Consider the following 17,914-nt stretch of genomic DNA (forward strand, 5'->3'; position numbering starts at 1 on the left):
CACTTGTCCCTCTTATGGAGGACACTAAATACATGCAGTTAGATTTCCAGAAACTTATATCAAGACTAAATAAAATTAACGACACTTTGGTTCTCTTGTCTTTAAAACTTATCATTAACTAACCTTGTATAACTGACAAGAATAATGACATAAGGATACCATCACACAAATAATGGGTATACTACTTTAAAGTCAATAGTATTTTTAATAGGTGACAAATAACATCAAAAACAGAATATCAGCAGCTACTTCTAAATGTTCCACTGACCTGTGATGTCCAGATTGTACTCAGTTCACAACTAAATTTCCAGTCAATTTTTTTTTAATTTTCCTAAATTAAAAAATACCTATTTATTATTTTTCTAAAATATTTTCTAGTATTTTCCTAAATACCCTATATCCACTAAAATTATATCATGCAGCATTTTTAAATGACAATAAATTACTAGCTAAAAACATTTAAGAGAAACCATTACTGGTAAGATGATCAGAAAAAAAGAACAGTGTAAATGCCACATGTACAATGTGCCAAAAATCACATACAAGCATAATGAGTGAAAATAATATGGATAGCCAAAGTCGAGACAAAGGCGTGTGAAGGAATGTGTAGCAAGCCGAGGCCCTGTATGACTGAAATCCCACATATACCACTTTTCAAATCCTAATGCTAATTCATATAATTTATTAATTTATAAATATATATGATTTAATCATTCAATAATAGATATTGATTGGTTAAGCTTTCCAACAAATTATTACTAAAGACATATCCTTTTTAATTTATACCCTTTTGATATCACTCATCATATCAATCTACCTCAGATATGATGATATTAAATCACCAATAAAACAGTACTACTGGTTGAATATCTGTAAAACTATGCCCAGCAAAACAAGTCTGTATTGCAAATTAAAGTTATCTTTTCATACATTAAAGATATCAGAATATTAGTTGTACGTTAACTAAATATCAATGATTATTGCACGCACAGCATATATAAAACTACTTCAATGGTCCTTTAATAATATACATCTTGAGGCCCCCTATTTCTATACCGACTTGTATTTTCACGAAGATTTTTTTCAGTCCTGGCTTTCTCCCAACGTTCCTTCATGCGGTATAATTCAGGGTGGACCTCCTAGAAATCATTAATATGAATCAACAATAACAATTTATTACTTTGCAAAAAAAATATATATAAATATGTATGTGCCTTTAGTAAATATAAACAGAAGTTTAAAGTACTGTACAGTATTTAAATATACAATATATTAAATAAGCTGGTGTAATTACCTGATTTGATTTCTCCAAGATTTCAATCAACTTGCCAGCGGTCTTCCAGTCCTCCCGTGTGACTAATGTACAAGCACAGCCAGTGCGACCAGCTCGGCCCGTGCGACCAACACGATGGACATACTCCTCCATATCTCTTGGACAATCATAATTCAAAATGTGTCTGTTGAATTTAAAAAATATGAATGAAACAAGTAATACCTACCCTCAAATAATACACTGCATTTTGACAAAATATGATTCTCTACAAATCATAGCAGCTTGCAAAAGTTCATTTTCTATTCATGGGACATCAGTTAGGTTCGGTAAAGTTAATTCAGCACATTGTGATGTAACGAGCAAATGGGCTGGAATAATATATATATTCCGGTTTTGTTTGTATTTTATGATCTTCAATTACAAATACCTCAACATTAACCTCAATTAAAGTTGACACAATAGTAGAGAAAGGGGTGAGAAAGATGAGTGTGCAAATGTGGTACTATTGAGGTACAGTACTAGCCTCACTAACCAGACAAATTAGCCAAACAAATTTATTAACTAATAAAGGCCATGTTTAATCAAGGATTAACACATTAATTTAACCCCATGGTACTGCCTATCCCTGAAGCTATAAATGCCACGACCACCCAGATTGAAAATCCAGTGGGAAAAAAAATCAGGAAAAATGGTGGGACCTTAGACAAACCGCCAGCTTCCTGCCCCCATCAAGTCCACTAGATGGATGATAAGCCTCTGATAAATTAAGCAAATAATATGTAGCAACAATACACAAAATTTCAAGACTTATGAACAAAGTTACAAACAACAACACATTAACTGTACATGTTCATTAACTACCAAACAGTACTTACGTCACATCAGTAACATCAATTCCTCTTGCAGCAACATCGGTGGCAATAAGAACTTTGACTTTCCCAGTTTTTAGATCATTTAATGCTTCTTCACGATCACACTGTTCTCGGTCACCATGCATGCTCTGTACCTGAGAGCGCACACGCATTATGATCATCATAATTAACATGCTAAATATTATTCTCAATCATAATCCTCAAGTTGAAAACAGTTATATATGGCATAACAAGCTAGGGTTGGGAGAGGGTACAGAGAGCTAGGGTTGGGAGAGGATACAGAGAGCTAGGGTTGGGAGAGGGTACAGAGAGCTAGGGTTGGGAGAGGGTACAGAGAGCTAGGGTTGGGAGAGGGTGTACAGAGAGCTAGGGTTGGGAGAGGGTACAGAGAGCTAGGGTTGGGAGAGGGTACAGAGAGCTAGGGTTGGGAGAGGGTACAGAGAGCTAGGGTTGGGAGAGGGTACAGAGAGCTAGGGTTGGGAGAGGGTACAGAGCTAGGGTTGGGAGAGGGTACAGAGAGCTAGGGTTGGGAGAGGGTACAGAGAGCTAGGGTTGGGAGAGGGTACAGAGAGCTAGGGTTGGGAGAGGGTACAGAGAGCTAGGGTTGGGAGAGGGTACAGAGAGCTAGGGTTGGGAGATGGTACAGAGCTAGGGTTGGGAGAGGGTACAGAGAACAAGGGGGTGTGAAAGACAGGGTACGCAGGCATATCATAAAGAACTTACAATCTGTCCTGCTTCAAGCATTAAGACCGAAAGATGATCGACCATTACCTTCCTTCCGACAAACACAATGGCCTTATCACCGGTAGCCATACCCTTGATAAACTTCAAAAGCTGAAAATATAAATTATACATTTCTTACAACTTTCAAAACTATAAATTTAACAAGGAAAACCACAATGCTAAATAAGAAGCTAACATGATTTTTTGTTGAGCAATTTAGCAAATGACATACTATTTAGGTGTCAATGATGAAAGGCACAGGCACACAGTATATAAAATTTACAAAAGCAAACAATTTTTTATAGAAAATTTGAGTGAAATTTGTTGTATGTTAATTAATATTTCCTCGTTTCTCACTTTAAAAGTTGAATGTCTTCCAACCTGTTTATCACATTTGGGAGGTCATTCCACAATTTGGGACCCTTTATTTGCTCAGCATTTCTGCTTTGCTAAAGTCTCACTCTAGGAATATCAATTAGATATCAGTTTCTAATTTCTACTGATGACAGGCAAACGATGATAAATTCCAACCAGACACCACTCAACACCCTTTGTGAAATCCTTGAAAGTTAATATTTAACTCTTTCCACACACATTATTGTACTTTCAATATGCTTATGTACCAAGTACTCTATGTCTATGTACAAAACACTGAACTGCAATACTAATAATTACATCAAATACTTCCTGGAGGGCTAGAACCCATAACACCACACCAGAAGCAAATATCTACTGTTTTTTATATTCCTAGAGTAGCAACAGGTGGCCCTGTATGATAACTGTCACCTCAGGTGGGCCCACCCCCTGTAGTGACAGCGTCACCTCAGGTGGCCCACCCCCTGTAGTGACAGCGTCACCTCAGGTGGCCCACCCAATGCAGCAACACTGCCAATGAGTGTAGCAGCAAGCAGCACACGATGTAGCTAAAGCTAAGAACCAAGAAAGGAAGAGCCCATTCTTCTTACCCCTCACCAGTACTGGTACTCTTATATTTGACAAAAGCCACTTAATTTCTTCGTAATTTACATAAATACTAGTTTGTGAAATAAAACCATCCCAATAAATGAATAATCATAGCAAAATGCTGACAAGAATTATGGTAAAAAAAAATGTATTAACGTCTTCATCTCTTCTCTACTCGAGTCCAGCATGTGAAATCTTGGAAAATGTTAAACCTCGGTAAATACTGTACCTCATCCTTTTTCCCATCCTCAGTACAGAAGGTGACATGTTGAGTCACTGTGTGCACAGCCTGAAGAGCTAGACTCCCCACAACAACATGTATAGGATCCTTCAGCAGCTTTTTTGCCAGGTCTCTAACACCTTCAGGCCATGTAGCACTGTAAAGCAATGAAAATTATTAATAAAGCATACAACACTTGCTTTACCTAATTAATTACCCAAGTGTAGTTAAAGGATGAGAGCTATGCTCGTGGTGTCCTCTCTACCCAGCACTCTTAAGAATGGTATACCTTGCATCATCACATACCAATGTCAGAACATTAGGTCGAGACGGGTTTCTTTGGCTGCTATTTAACCAATGCAAGCGATGAGTCACAATAATGTGGCTAAAGTACGTTGACCAGACCACACACTAGAAGGTGAAGGGACGACGACGTTTCTGTCCGTCCTGGACCATTCTCAAGTCAAGACAATCGACTTGAGAATGGTCCAGGACGGACTGAAACGTCATCACCCCTTCACCTTCTAGTGTGTGGTCTGGTCAACCATTAACTAATATTATTGTATTTAATGTCTATCTTCAACAAAGGATGCAGGCATGATAGTTTCACATGATCCCCAGTTTCCTTCCATCTTGAATGTGTCTATAGCTGGTGCTAAATTCCCAAATGAAAAAGTATCAAAAGCACATAATTACTTTTTTACTTTCCATGTATCCTTATAATAAAAAGCACACTTTACATTAATTACATTTTGATGCCCTTTACACTTTGTAGTTTATAGCCACTATTCTGGCCATTTTGTCCCCACCCTCACACAAACAAAAATCATAACTGCTATGTATACAAGAATACACAACTTCACTGCTTTCACAGTTTCTTCAACATATTTTAGTTGAAGAAACTTGGGGTTGGGAAGGGGGGACACTTTTATAGGATGTTATATATAACAAAGATTAATAATCCAATGGAATTTAACATTTATAATTAAGTAGTTATGTGAATTCAAATACAATGTACCTATCATTACATTTATTGGTTAGCTTAAAGATCTGCCCATAATGCTAGGAGTATTAGTGGCTTTACAAGAATGTACTACTCAATCAGCATGATTGTAATTTATGTAATGTATGTAATTTCCCAATGCTGTGTACCTTCTTGTATATAAATAATATACATGCATGTACTAAATGTAACTACATGGGAGCCCATGGAACAACCCTCTCTATTGGTAACAAATTCCAGATGTTTTAATGTTAGTGAAAGAGTACAACAGGCAAACTATCATGTTCACAAGGGTAATGACACCGTCTCCATACCGCATCTCATTACTTTTCAGTTACAATACACGACATTTTTATAGACCCTATTACGTACCTTGTCATTACACACTGTTTGTCTGGACGTATGTCCAATACAATCTTGCGTATTTGGTGTTCAAATCCCATGTCAAGCATACGGTCTGCTTCATCCAGAACCAAGTACGATACGCCACTTAAATCGATGACTCCTACAAGATAACAGCAATGCTATTAGTAGACATAATTTATATTCACTTCTCGTAAGAACAAACATTTCAGTACTTTAAGGAGTTTCCACAATTTAGTCAGCATATATCATTACCACATTTCCCACTTTCATAGGCATATCAGGCCAAAGGAGTGAAAGCAGTATAGGAAAAAAATTTGGCTTAAGATAAGCATTTCAGGCAAAACTTAGAATAATTCAGAGGAACATTAAAGGTATAATGGGTATAATGGGGTGATCACTTGATATTAAATGAAAAATAAGTTAACATGCAAGATTTTCAGGAAATTACATCAATATAAACTTCGTACTTAATGATGACAGGCATATACTACTACTACATTATAGAACCTGTACAAACAACTCTTACTAACACATCACAAACTGTGGACCTCTTTGTCTTGTTTGTCATCACATTCAAGAGTGCCTTCAAACTATCACTTCCCACCTATTCACTGTTGGCCCATCAATTTTTTACCCCCATTCCCTCAAACACACTTCACCATTCTAAATGACTCAAAAAATTATAGCTAGTTTCACAATTCAGATTAAAAGCTGGTTAAGGAGATCAAGAAAGGCTTGTTGATTTCATGCTCTACAAGGAAGACGAATGCAACAAGCCATTTACCGAGCAAGATAATTTCAGCCCTAAACAAAGGTGAAGCCACATCCACTGGTGACGATGGTATCACTTATGATATTGTGTTTGCTTCCTTTAATACCAGGAAATCCCCTTCTTGAGCTGTATAATATCACCTACGTTACTGAACTTCCTATCTCTAGGACCAACAGTATGAACATTGTAATTCCCAAGACCATTCAAGATAATGCTTTCCACCCAATTTTCCTTACTAGCGGCATTTGCAAAAAATTAGAGAATGGTCCTAACTATCTCCTCCATAGAATAAGAATTGTGCTATCCTCCCAGATTTCCTAATCCTCCCAGACTTCATGCATGGATGGAGCGTGCATCATTGCATCACCACTTTTCTTACCCTGCACACTGAAAAGTCATGTACCACCTTCCTAGATCTCAAGTCTGCCTTTAATATTGCAAACTGACATGTTATCGTGAGTAAGCTTGCAAGAATGAATATTGGTGGTCGGCTTCTTTGTTGAATCGGGTTACTTATCCAACACGAAGTCATTGCGTTTTTCCAGGGGCATAGAAGTGTAACAAGAAACTTCGAACTTGGTATTAGATAGGGAGGTGTCCTCAGTCCTACATTTTTTAATATCTTAATAAACATGCTGTTCAACTCTGTACCGAGCAAACCGAGCATGCATATCATTAGCTTTGCTGATATAATGATACACACCACTGGGTATGCTAACATGCAGAACACACTTAACTCTGTATTAGACTCATGTCAGGGCCTAGGTTTAGTCATCTCAGCAGAGAAAGATACACTAAATCGGCACTCACCCAAGTAGGGAGGAGTTGTTCCCAAGATGCAACTGTATGTTTACATAGTCAAACTGGCTACCAGCTTGACTATGTAAACAGATTCAAATACCTTGGCCTTGAGGTGCCACTGTATGGTCATGTATTCAGACTGTCGTCAGTATAAAGCGAGGCTTCGAGCTCTCGAAGCTGTTGCAGGTTATCACTCAGGCTATGGTGCCAATGTCAGAATTGTCAAAATGATTACCTTGCATACATCAGATCTTTAGTGGATTATGCTGCACCTTTGCCTGCTTTGATGCCTGAAAGAAAGCTTGGTAGGCTTGAAAAATTGCGTAACGAAGCCTTGAGGATAATCCTCGAGTGCCTTCGTACCATGAAGATACTTCACATGAGTCAGGAACTTAATATTCCGAGCATTGTTGATTGTCTTTGATTGGCATAAAAGTGCTTAGGCTGGCTCATCCTAACCCTTGCACAGAAGCCCTCCATAATTTCTTTATTGAAGGTCTACATTGTTCTAAATGGATAACTAAAACTGGAACTTAGTTAAAACTCGGAATGTATCAGACTTATAATTTTGTACTAAGGGAAACGGTAGCACTTTCCTGCACTGTGGGAGATTACACCCTTTCCAATTTTAATCCCTCCCTTTCCACCCAAAGGGTGAATTAGAGGTCAGCCCAAGCTTCGTCTTGAGGCAAAGCTCAATGCCTTAAGCCATATTGATGCTCTGTCCACAGAGCATTCTCTCTCAAATCATATACACTGATGGTTCCCTACAGCACCCCACAGGTTCAGCTGGAAGTGCAATTGTCCCGACAATGGACGATGGCTTATAATTTGAGTAGGGAGTCCGTATGAACAACTGGGCCTCTAAACATGCATAGGCCTTTTATTAACACCCTTCCACATATTTTAAGCCTCTCAACTTACATCTAAAAAAAAATTTAAATCCTTAATAAATTAATGCCAAAGTAAACAAATTCTAAAAACTACCTTATCAGCAAGAAAGGATATCACATCAAATCTCATAAAATCACAATAACTACTAATACATTACTTTTGCTGGTAAATTCATTGAGTCTCCCAGGAGTAGCAATAACAATTTCTGATTTGGCATTTATCTTCTGAATTTGCTGATTTTTATCGCCCTGACCATATACGCACACACTGTGAAGATACAAAGGACCACAAGGCATTAACCAATACTCTGCAAAATACTAAACAAGACTATTATTAATACAGATAAGTCATTAATAATAAAAGCTATCATTAATCAATGAATTATGCTGAAAGTCAAAATACTGTACAACAAATGTATAATTTACAAGTCAATAATTCAATACGATTTAACATTTGCTCTCCAAAATTGGAGAGCAGCTCCTTGACAATTTTCCCAAAGATGTTGACCTATGTGAAATTCAACTTAAAACTGAAGAAAAAACCTTGGGAATGGAGCAAACATTAATAGAAAGGAATTAATTCTCAAATCAATTTGATTGAAATAATTCTTTTCCAAAAATCATTTCCTATAAAATAAGAAAAGGCAAGCTTATTTTTGTTAGTATGAATTTAGACCTTGGGATAGGTACCAGATCCAGTTAGTATAATGCAGGGTCATAAAATCAACATTTTGAGTTTGATCACATAATTGTCGAGAAATTAAAGAATAAATAGTTATGATGTTTCAACAAATAAGCTTATCAATTAGCTTTGATTTTACACAATGTGGTAACACTCCACAGAAACATTCATGTCTGCTTGCATTACTATTCCAACATTTAGGGCCATTGCTAGAAGCACTGTACAGTACTCGCCATTAAATAATAATATACAATAATTTATTAAAATTAACCTACCATCTAATATTTTCATATTGATATTTAGACACCTCCTTTTCAATTTGTTGAGCCAATTCTCGAGTTGGAGCGAGAACAAGACAAGTAGGCCCAACACGTTCCCAACGAGGGGTTGGCTGAGCAACAATGTGCAGCAGTGCTGGCAGAAGGAAGGCCAAGGTTTTTCCTGTAAAGAGGAAAGTGATCATTCATGAATAATAAAGAACAACTTTTATAAAAGCTCTATGGCAAAAATCTTCTCTCACTCGCACGTATTTTTGCATATACCGAACCTCATCCAGACCTGCAGCTCTCCTATATCAGTAGTGAAGCTCTCCACAGCTTCAGCACCGATAACTTCCACAGATATATCTGATACTTTATCTGCCACTCTTCTCAAACTAGTCAAAATCATATTCATGATGGCATGGTCATCTCATTTCTCCCAACACATTCATAATACTTTTTCTACCTACATTCAATTACTTTACTTCAAATCTTCAGCCCTTTTAAGATGATGCTTTTTGATCTTACCCATGCAAATTCCTCTCCTCCCACAAGTTGATAAGTTATAATATTAATGAAGATAATGAGAATCCTGGATGGTGTAAGTCTTGTTTCAATTGTGCATGTTTAGATATTATTTAAAAGTACATGAAATAGTTGCAGAGTTTGACAGTCTACATAAAAAGTAATACCTATGCTAATACTTAACATTTACCTACATACAATCACTATTATATTTTTGTTTATAGATTATAAGATTGTAAAAATAATAATATAATACAGCAGTAGAAAATTACTAAAGTGATGTGGAGAAACTAACAATACTATTTGTAGCCGGCATTAACCCTATTAGGCAATCATCAAATCTGACGGACATCCACGGCTGCATTTTATAAAGGAAAAGAGGGGGAAGAGTTAGGTCAATGATGTGAATGTGGGACAAGGTCAATGAAGGCCAGATGTTAAATAAAAATGATATAATTTATCATACAAGAGGTAACTATAATGTTTCTTCACCAAAGAAGAAAACATTATTAGACATGTCTAGTATCTTCAGCCACCAAACAGCACCACCATTCAAAAGATTGAAGGAAAAGTCCTAATTGTATCCCCCTCTTCTTACATTAATACTTAAAAATCAAAATTACAACAATCCATGACATAATAACTATCATTACAACCACAAATTTCCACCATAAGGCCAACACTTTTTTTATTGTATACTGTACATCAATGATGTAAGAATATTGCAATCATTAAATTTGCAAATTACACCAAGATCTATGGTAATGGAGAATGCAAACCTTACATGGACAAATACTAGACCTTGCATATGAGCACAACAGTGCATAGCACAGCTCTCAAAACACTACCATCATACAGCAAATTGATGAAGAAAAATACCCTGGAACCAGGATCCATCAGTCATTGAAAGTGGCACAAGTGAGCTGCAGAAAAAACAAAAAGGTACCCAAACCCTAGGAATAGTTAAATGAATCTTTGATTCCAAGGAGAAGAAATTGGTTATTAATTTTACAAATCTGGGGCCAGATTCACGAAGCAGTTACGCAAGCACTTACGAACCTGTACATCTTTTCTCAAACTTTGGCGACTTTATTTACAATTATTAAACAGTTAATGAGCTCTAAGGCACCAGGAGGCTGTTTATAACAATAACAGCTGATTGGCAAGTTTTTATGCTTGTAATCTGTTAAATAAATGTAATCAAGGCCGTCAAAAATTGAGGAAAGATGTACATGTTCGTAAGTACAGTACTTGCGTAACCGCTTCGTGAATCTGGTCCCTGGTGTATGCCCATTCTATCCAAGCATGGAGACCTCACCTTCAAAAGGATATGCTGTACTGTATCTACTTTAGAGAAAGCAGGATAGAGGGACAAAAACAAAGGAATGGTTGAGGACCATAGATCTAATACTGCAAACCAGACATTACAAGGCTGATCTCAAACTTTTAATAGTTAAAGATATTAATCAAAACCACTTCTTTAAAAAGGTCAATTGTAACATGGAAGGAGCAACAGCTTCAAGCTCAACAAGCCACAATGTAGGACTGAAAACATGGGATGCTTTTTTTTGCCCCCTAGGGTTAATCCCATACACCTGTCTATCCACTGAAGATGTAAATACAAAGACATTATTGCAGTTCAAACTCCAGTTGGAAAAAAACCTTAGAAACAATGGGGATACCATTGACAGGCTGTCAACTTATCACTGTCAAGGCACCAAGAAAGAAAGCAACCCTCGGGTAAATTTAAGTAAATTATTCAAGTGTTGTTAATGGATTGTGCATCTATGCACTTTGTGTGCCATTGGTTATTTAAGTCTTTTTAATAACAATTTCTTTGGTTACCTGAGGACTATGTAAATGACAGCTTCTCCAACAAAGACATAAACACATACCTGTGCCTGTTTGCGCAATACCGATCATATCATGTCCTTGCATCAAGATTGGCCATGACTGACACTGTATTGGTGAAGGGGTCTCAAATCCCATCCTCTCTATTTCTGCCAGCAACTCTGGATAAGGCCCAAATGCCTGCTTAAACGTGAGCACAGGCTTTGGTATTTTCTTACTGTTGCCATCGTCCCAGCGAACAGTTATATTGAAATTCTTCTTTCTGAGGTATTAACAAAATTAATACATACTTCAGGTTAATACATAACTAAATGTTGTAAATAATAAAACACACATTTAAACCTTATCATATAAAATTAGTACAACTGTAGGGATACATATTGAGCAAAAGTTCTCAAAGTTTAGTTATTTGGAAGAAATAAAAGTAAAGGTGACAGACTATCAATTTTGAGCAATAGTAGGGTTTGAGAAACTGATGGAAGCAATTATCAAAGCACAGTATACTGTATATAACATACTATGACTAACAAATATTCCCAGAAAAGTCCACTACAGTATCAGAAGTGGCAACGGACCGATTCCATCAACTGATCCCCTTGCACTCAAATGTGCTACAATGAACATTTAACATACCTGAAATTCTGCACTTCTTTTTCACTGAGAATCTTGACCTCAGGATCTTCAACATAAAGATTCTTTTGTAGTGGTGGCAGAGCAGCCAAACGTTCTGCCTCATACTTATTCTATAAAAAGAAACACAATTGAATGTTTTATTTTGTGAGCAGTCCCTGAGCCCATTATGTGCCTTTGTAACCCTTTCCACTACCACCCACAAGATGGGTATGGGATGCATAATAAATTAACTAAACTGTGTGAAACAAAGTCAATCAGAATGTTGCTCGTGCTTATCAAATATTGGGTAGTGATCCTTAATTTTTTTATGAGAGCTATAAAAGCTATAGCTTTTATATATTTTTTATAAGAGTTACACTTTACATATATAGTTAAAGAGCTATCCAAGCAAGGAGCTTGGTCGCTCCCCTTAGGCAAGATCCATTTTCCCATGAAAAGTATTCAGTGTTCAGGGGAGGCCTACATTTTGCAATTGCACATCAGGAGTTTGCTTAAACTTCCCTGTCAGGTCCCACTGCTTCATTTTCTCCCTTTAACACCAGTCTTATTTAAGGCCAGAGTGGCCTTGTGAGACCTTCCAAGTTCTACCAAACATCAAATGAACCACCAATCAGCTCTGCTAATTGCTAGTTGGCCTGCTCAGCTCCTACACTTGGCTAGTTACCTACCACCACCATGGTACAAGTACTGTACCTATTTTCCAACCTCACAGTTCTATTTTGACCAGACCACACAATAAAAGATGAAGGGACGACGACGTTTAGGTCCGTCCGAAATTTCCAATACTGTACATACATAGTTTAGACTGGTGTAGACTAAAATAACTCAATCAAGTGACTCCAGGATGGAGTAACAGTTTACTAATTTCCCCTTTGGGATGGCCCAACAGGGCTGGCTGATCATAAAGATCTATTTCACTGGTGCAAAATAATGACCTGCCCTAATTACCAGCCTATCTCTGTTGAAACAGTTTAACCTTGCCTAAATGAGCAAGATTAGTGAAGCAACTCGGAAAATGCTATGCAACTTTCTGAAAAAACCTATAGTATGAATTCATAAAGGTAATGCATAAAAAAACATGACATTACAATCACATTTCCACAATTAATACTAACAGAGATTTTAACCCAAGTGCGTAGGTGAGCAAAGTGGCATACATTGTTGGAACTACCGAGCTTTAGCATAAAATTTAAACCCCTTAAGTGCAGCTTTGATCGAAGTTACCTCTGCAAAAAATTTTTTAAATATATAAAATGATACATTTACATGTAAAAATATACGCAAAAAATAAATAAAACATGCATACATATATATATATCTCCTAGTCTTTTTCTGTGCCATTTTCTTGACTGCATCCTAACTGTTCACTCCCAGTATACAGTTTAGGTTTCAATATTATGTCACTTATCTTTCCACCACTGTTCTCCATTTTATTCACAAACTATTACATGCCTCCCCCCCCCCAAAAAAAAGCAGGTATCAATGCCATACTCCTATAACAATTATTCTTGTCGGGGACAAGAATTGCCTCCAAATTTTAAATGGGAAATCCATTTAAATTTATCCACTGTTTAAAAGAACCCTTTTAGTGATGTCCGGATTTGGGAGATGTGACTGTACATGTGAACTCCCATACATTATAAAAATATTTGATACATCTGAATGTTTGATTAAATCTTCCCAGACTTGCAACCCAAATAAGAAATAAACACTTACACTCGCTTTAATAAGTGCATCCCAATCAATTAGTCCTTCATTTGCCGGTTCACATTTCTCGCTCTTTTCATATTTATTTTCACCTCTGTGATAACCTTTTTCACATGTCTGGCCACTACTTTGACCTCTCTGCCGATCAAAACTGTCTTCCTTTTTCCACTGTGGTGAATCATGCGAGGAGGATCGAGAGCCTGAAACCAAAATAAATTTTAAAATATCAGACAAAAAAATTATCTCTGATACTAAACATACACCATACAGTCTCCTGAACATGACCCGACAGCCGAGTGAACAGCGCTCGGTATTCGTAGTCCTGAGGTTCCGGGTTCGATCCCCGGTGGAGGTGGAAACAAATGGGCAGTTTCTTTCACCCTGAAACCCCTGTTCACCTAGCAGTAAATTGGTACCTGGGAATTACAGCTGCTATGGGCTGCTTCCTGGGGGGGGTGGTTTTAACAAAAAAAAAAAAAGAGACCTGGTTGAGGACCGGGCTCGTGGATGCTGAGCCCCACAATCATCTCAAGATAATCTCTCCCCCTTTGTACCAAAAAAAAAAAAGGTAGAACACAAATGGTACAAAGAAGTACTAAAGTCTTAGTATTTAAATACTAATCATAACTTTAAACTCGTTAGATGGATGTACAGTTAGAGAACCCACAAAGATGAGGACCCTATGGATAATTATACTATGTGATGAGTATATCTTAAAAATTTACTACATACTGTAGTATAATTTAGATACAGAGTTGTACGCATATACAGTATAATAAATGGATGAGCGACTTATTTAATATCTAACTTTTTTTACATTAATTTCTCTTCTCTGGACTGATGCCTCCCTGCCCCATGGTGGGAAATGAGGTAATGATAAAGTACTGCATGTAGAGCCAGCACCATGCCCGAAATGCTATGCCTGTTAGTGGTTTTGTAAGAATTTAAGAACAATGTTATGTACTGTACTCTCACAAACCTATTGTGCCTTTGTGTATATAAATAAACCATTACACTCCAGCAATACTGTATATACACTACAGCACCCAATGTAAATTGCAACTCACAGGATATACATACATCCTACGAGTTTCAATATAAAAAATATAAAGACTTTACAAACCGATTCCATCTTGCCACATTCGTCATTTTTGTATTCTGTTCACACTTCCTCTTTGCTCGTTAGTACGATTTATTCCAAAGACATTCAAACAACTCACAATCAACACTGGTTGGCTTATGGATAAATTTAAGCTTACGTCACGTCAACAAAAGACTGGTCTGACAGTAGGCTACACAGTATGTATGCCCATTTGTATCCAGTTTTTAAATACCATTCTGTATTGCTTAAATAGTGAATACTCCTCACAGATTAGTAAATCTCAAGCTATACCCTCTTAATATTTGATAAAGGCTGTAATATGTGACGGTAAAAATTCTTCTGGAAATTAACCAAATAAGATTTTTGAAACCGATTTACCAGAATAAACTTAAAAGTATGTTACCAACATCAATAACTTTCAGGTTAGCTTTAACATTTACGTTTATACAACCAAGTATACATACCTTTTGAATCTCCACATTTAAAGCAATAAACTCTATTAGAATAGTTGGAAAAATTGCACTTCTGACACTCCCAATTCGAGTCAGAGTTGCTCGACCTCACGGACTTCTGACTGGCATAAGTTTGATTAGGCTGGTTTTTGTAACTATAGTTTCCCCGATTGTTGACATTATCACGATATCTGCCTCTACCGCTGAAGCTATCTTGGTAATTGTCACACTGTTGACGGCCACCTCTACGACGATTCATGCTAGAAGTGAAGAACGAAAAATTATTAGTCCAATACTTTCTTTTTAAATAGGTATGTTATCCTGAGCACCTTGTAGTAAATCTAAATACATTATTTTATTAAATATCATTAAAAAATAAAATATTCCTTTGTAATGTATACTACTATTAAAACTACTGTAGTGCACAAGAAAATCGTGATGTGAAAAAATCGTGAAATATTAACGTGATGTATGCGAGAAATTCAGTAAGAGCCATGAGGAGGATTCGAACCTCTGCTTTGGGATACTCCCAAGCAAAGTAGTGGTCTAACGTGTTTGTTTGGGAGCACCCAGAGCATAGGTTCAAATCCTCCACATGGCTTCTACTGATTTTTTCACTAACCACAGTGATAGGTCATCATATCAAAAGTGAAGGTGTCAGGTTAAGCAGGCGATGAGTCACAATAACGTGGCTGAAGTATGTTGACCAGACCACACACTAGAAATTGAAGGGACGACGACGTTTCGGTCCGTCCTGGACCATACTCAAGTCGATTGTCACAATCGACTTGAGTATGGTCCAGGACGGACCGAAACGTCGTCGTCCCTTCAATTTCTAGTGTGTGGTCTGGTCAACGTGTCAGGTTAAATTCCTACAGCACTAAAGATAACTGGGTACATTTCCCCTTCACCCAATGGATCCAACTAATTATGCAAAGCTTCCTAGTATTATGTAAGTAATGAAGAAATACATATGTTATATTTACTCACTATAATGTTGGTGTTGAATGTAGAACATGAAAAAACATTTTTACTCCGAAATAATATAATTTTATCACGAAATTTGACAGAACCAGTTGGCAGCCGACACCATAGGAGTCGATGATCAAAGTGACATCTTTGATCGCTTTGAGTAATTAGATGGACCCAACTTTGTTATAAAATTATATTATTTCAGAGTAAAAATATATTTTATAAAGTTATACATTCAGCTCAAACATTTGAGTAAATACAGTATGTAATTTTTTCACTGAACATGTCATTTCTTATATTACTTATGTAATGCTAGGAGGTTTTGGGTAGTTTTGGGTAATTACATGGACCACACTCAGTGACTATTCATCCAGCAATAAATAGCTAACTGAAAGACGGGCAACTGATGATAACCAGGAAAAATGTCAGTAGGTTGCAAAGGGTGACTGATAAGCCTTAGTACCACTCCTGTATACTTTTCTTCCTTAAAAGTGCTCACATAGTTATTACGGAGTCATTGACAATGCCAGTGACACTCAATAACACTTATTGAAGCCGTCAATAACAACTTCCCCCCCCCACTCTACCACTGACAGTAGGGGTGCCACAGGGCAGCATCTTGGGACCTCTCCTATTTCTTGTATTTGTCGGAAAATCCGACACCATTTAATATATCATACAGACAGATAATAATTGCTGCTGTATTACCAACAAGTTACCCATAGAAAACGTAACTTGTAGTGGAATTACTGTCTATAGAAAACGGGATATCATCACCACATACTATTATAATTCACCACCTATTATGGTGGGAATTATTCTTAAATACATTAGTCTTTGGACTTTACCATCATAAAAACATCTCATATAAATTAACTTAATTATCAATATTAAAGTAGAGTAAATGTGACCCTTCTATCACTTTCTGTCATGTGGACAATGTAGGCCAGGCGTCAGTGAGGAAGGAGGGGCAGCCATTGTTGCGTCACCTCCGAGACGTGTGGAGCAAATTCGGCTCCTATCATATCTGGACAATGTCGGCCAGTAGCGTCAATAGTAAGGAGTGTTAGACATTGCCATTGTTGAGACTAGACCAGAGGCTCACACGGGAGCAAATTCGGCTCCTGTTAATTTTACTTGGACGTAGTGTTATGGAAACCAAAGGTGTACCATCTCCAACACGCTGTCATCAAATCAAGTTAAGTGTTCTTTCCGAAACCCGTTTATCTATCATTAGTGGCCATTAATGTCATTGGGTAGGGTGTCCCGGTTAGATCACGAAATCGCCTCAAACTAAAGGTAATTAAGCCAGGTCTTCATTGTTCCATGTACTGTATAGTGTTTTCTCTGATATAGCCTGTCATATATAGGAACCTGGCTTTACAGCTAGCGCCCTTTTAACAGGTCACGAGGAACCTGGAAGACGAGGAAGAAAGACTTTGTGCAACAGTTACTGGGTGATGGAAGCTACCTCAAAGAGGATAATTTGGTGTCTACATCCTAGTTATATCTGTTTGGACTAAGGCCTGCTGTACTATAAAATAAGGAACCTTTTCAATGTATGTAGTTAATACTGTAGTAAGATTGGCTGCATATATATAAATTTAATTAATATAAACCCCCCTAATGTGTAGAGGATCGATTTGTGAGATTATGAGATTATTGCAGAAATACAGTCCACTTATCATTATACAAATTGCTATCGAAGTATATAAATTAACGTAAATATAAATTCATATAAATTAAATAAATATAAATCTCACAGGTCGGTTCCCACATTATTTGGTCATCTTCGAACCGGATGACGGATTATTTGATTCTTTGAACCCACATTTCGTCATCTT

The 17,914-nt window shown here is 37.0% G+C and overlaps 1 protein-coding gene across 1 annotated transcript; it reads right to left on the bottom strand.

The window, feature by feature from the left end:
• Positions 1 to 454: 454 nt before the first annotated feature.
• Positions 455 to 15,357, bottom strand: LOC123774738 (probable ATP-dependent RNA helicase DDX43). Its single transcript, XM_069310976.1, has 12 exons — positions 15,111 to 15,357; positions 13,554 to 13,744; positions 11,838 to 11,947; positions 11,249 to 11,466; positions 8,844 to 9,009; positions 8,045 to 8,154; positions 5,427 to 5,559; positions 4,061 to 4,208; positions 2,869 to 2,979; positions 2,149 to 2,279; positions 1,295 to 1,457; positions 455 to 1,139 (listed from the first exon to the last, which is right to left on the bottom strand). Exons 1-12 carry the CDS (start codon positions 15,355 to 15,357, stop codon positions 1,020 to 1,022), a joined length of 1,848 nt encoding a protein of 615 aa, XP_069167077.1. The 3' UTR covers positions 455 to 1,019.
• Between the last annotated feature and the right edge of the window lie 2,557 nt (positions 15,358 to 17,914).

This window comes from Procambarus clarkii, chromosome 68, assembly GCF_040958095.1.
Source record: "Procambarus clarkii isolate CNS0578487 chromosome 68, FALCON_Pclarkii_2.0, whole genome shotgun sequence".
Taxonomy (NCBI): domain Eukaryota; kingdom Metazoa; phylum Arthropoda; class Malacostraca; order Decapoda; family Cambaridae; genus Procambarus; species Procambarus clarkii.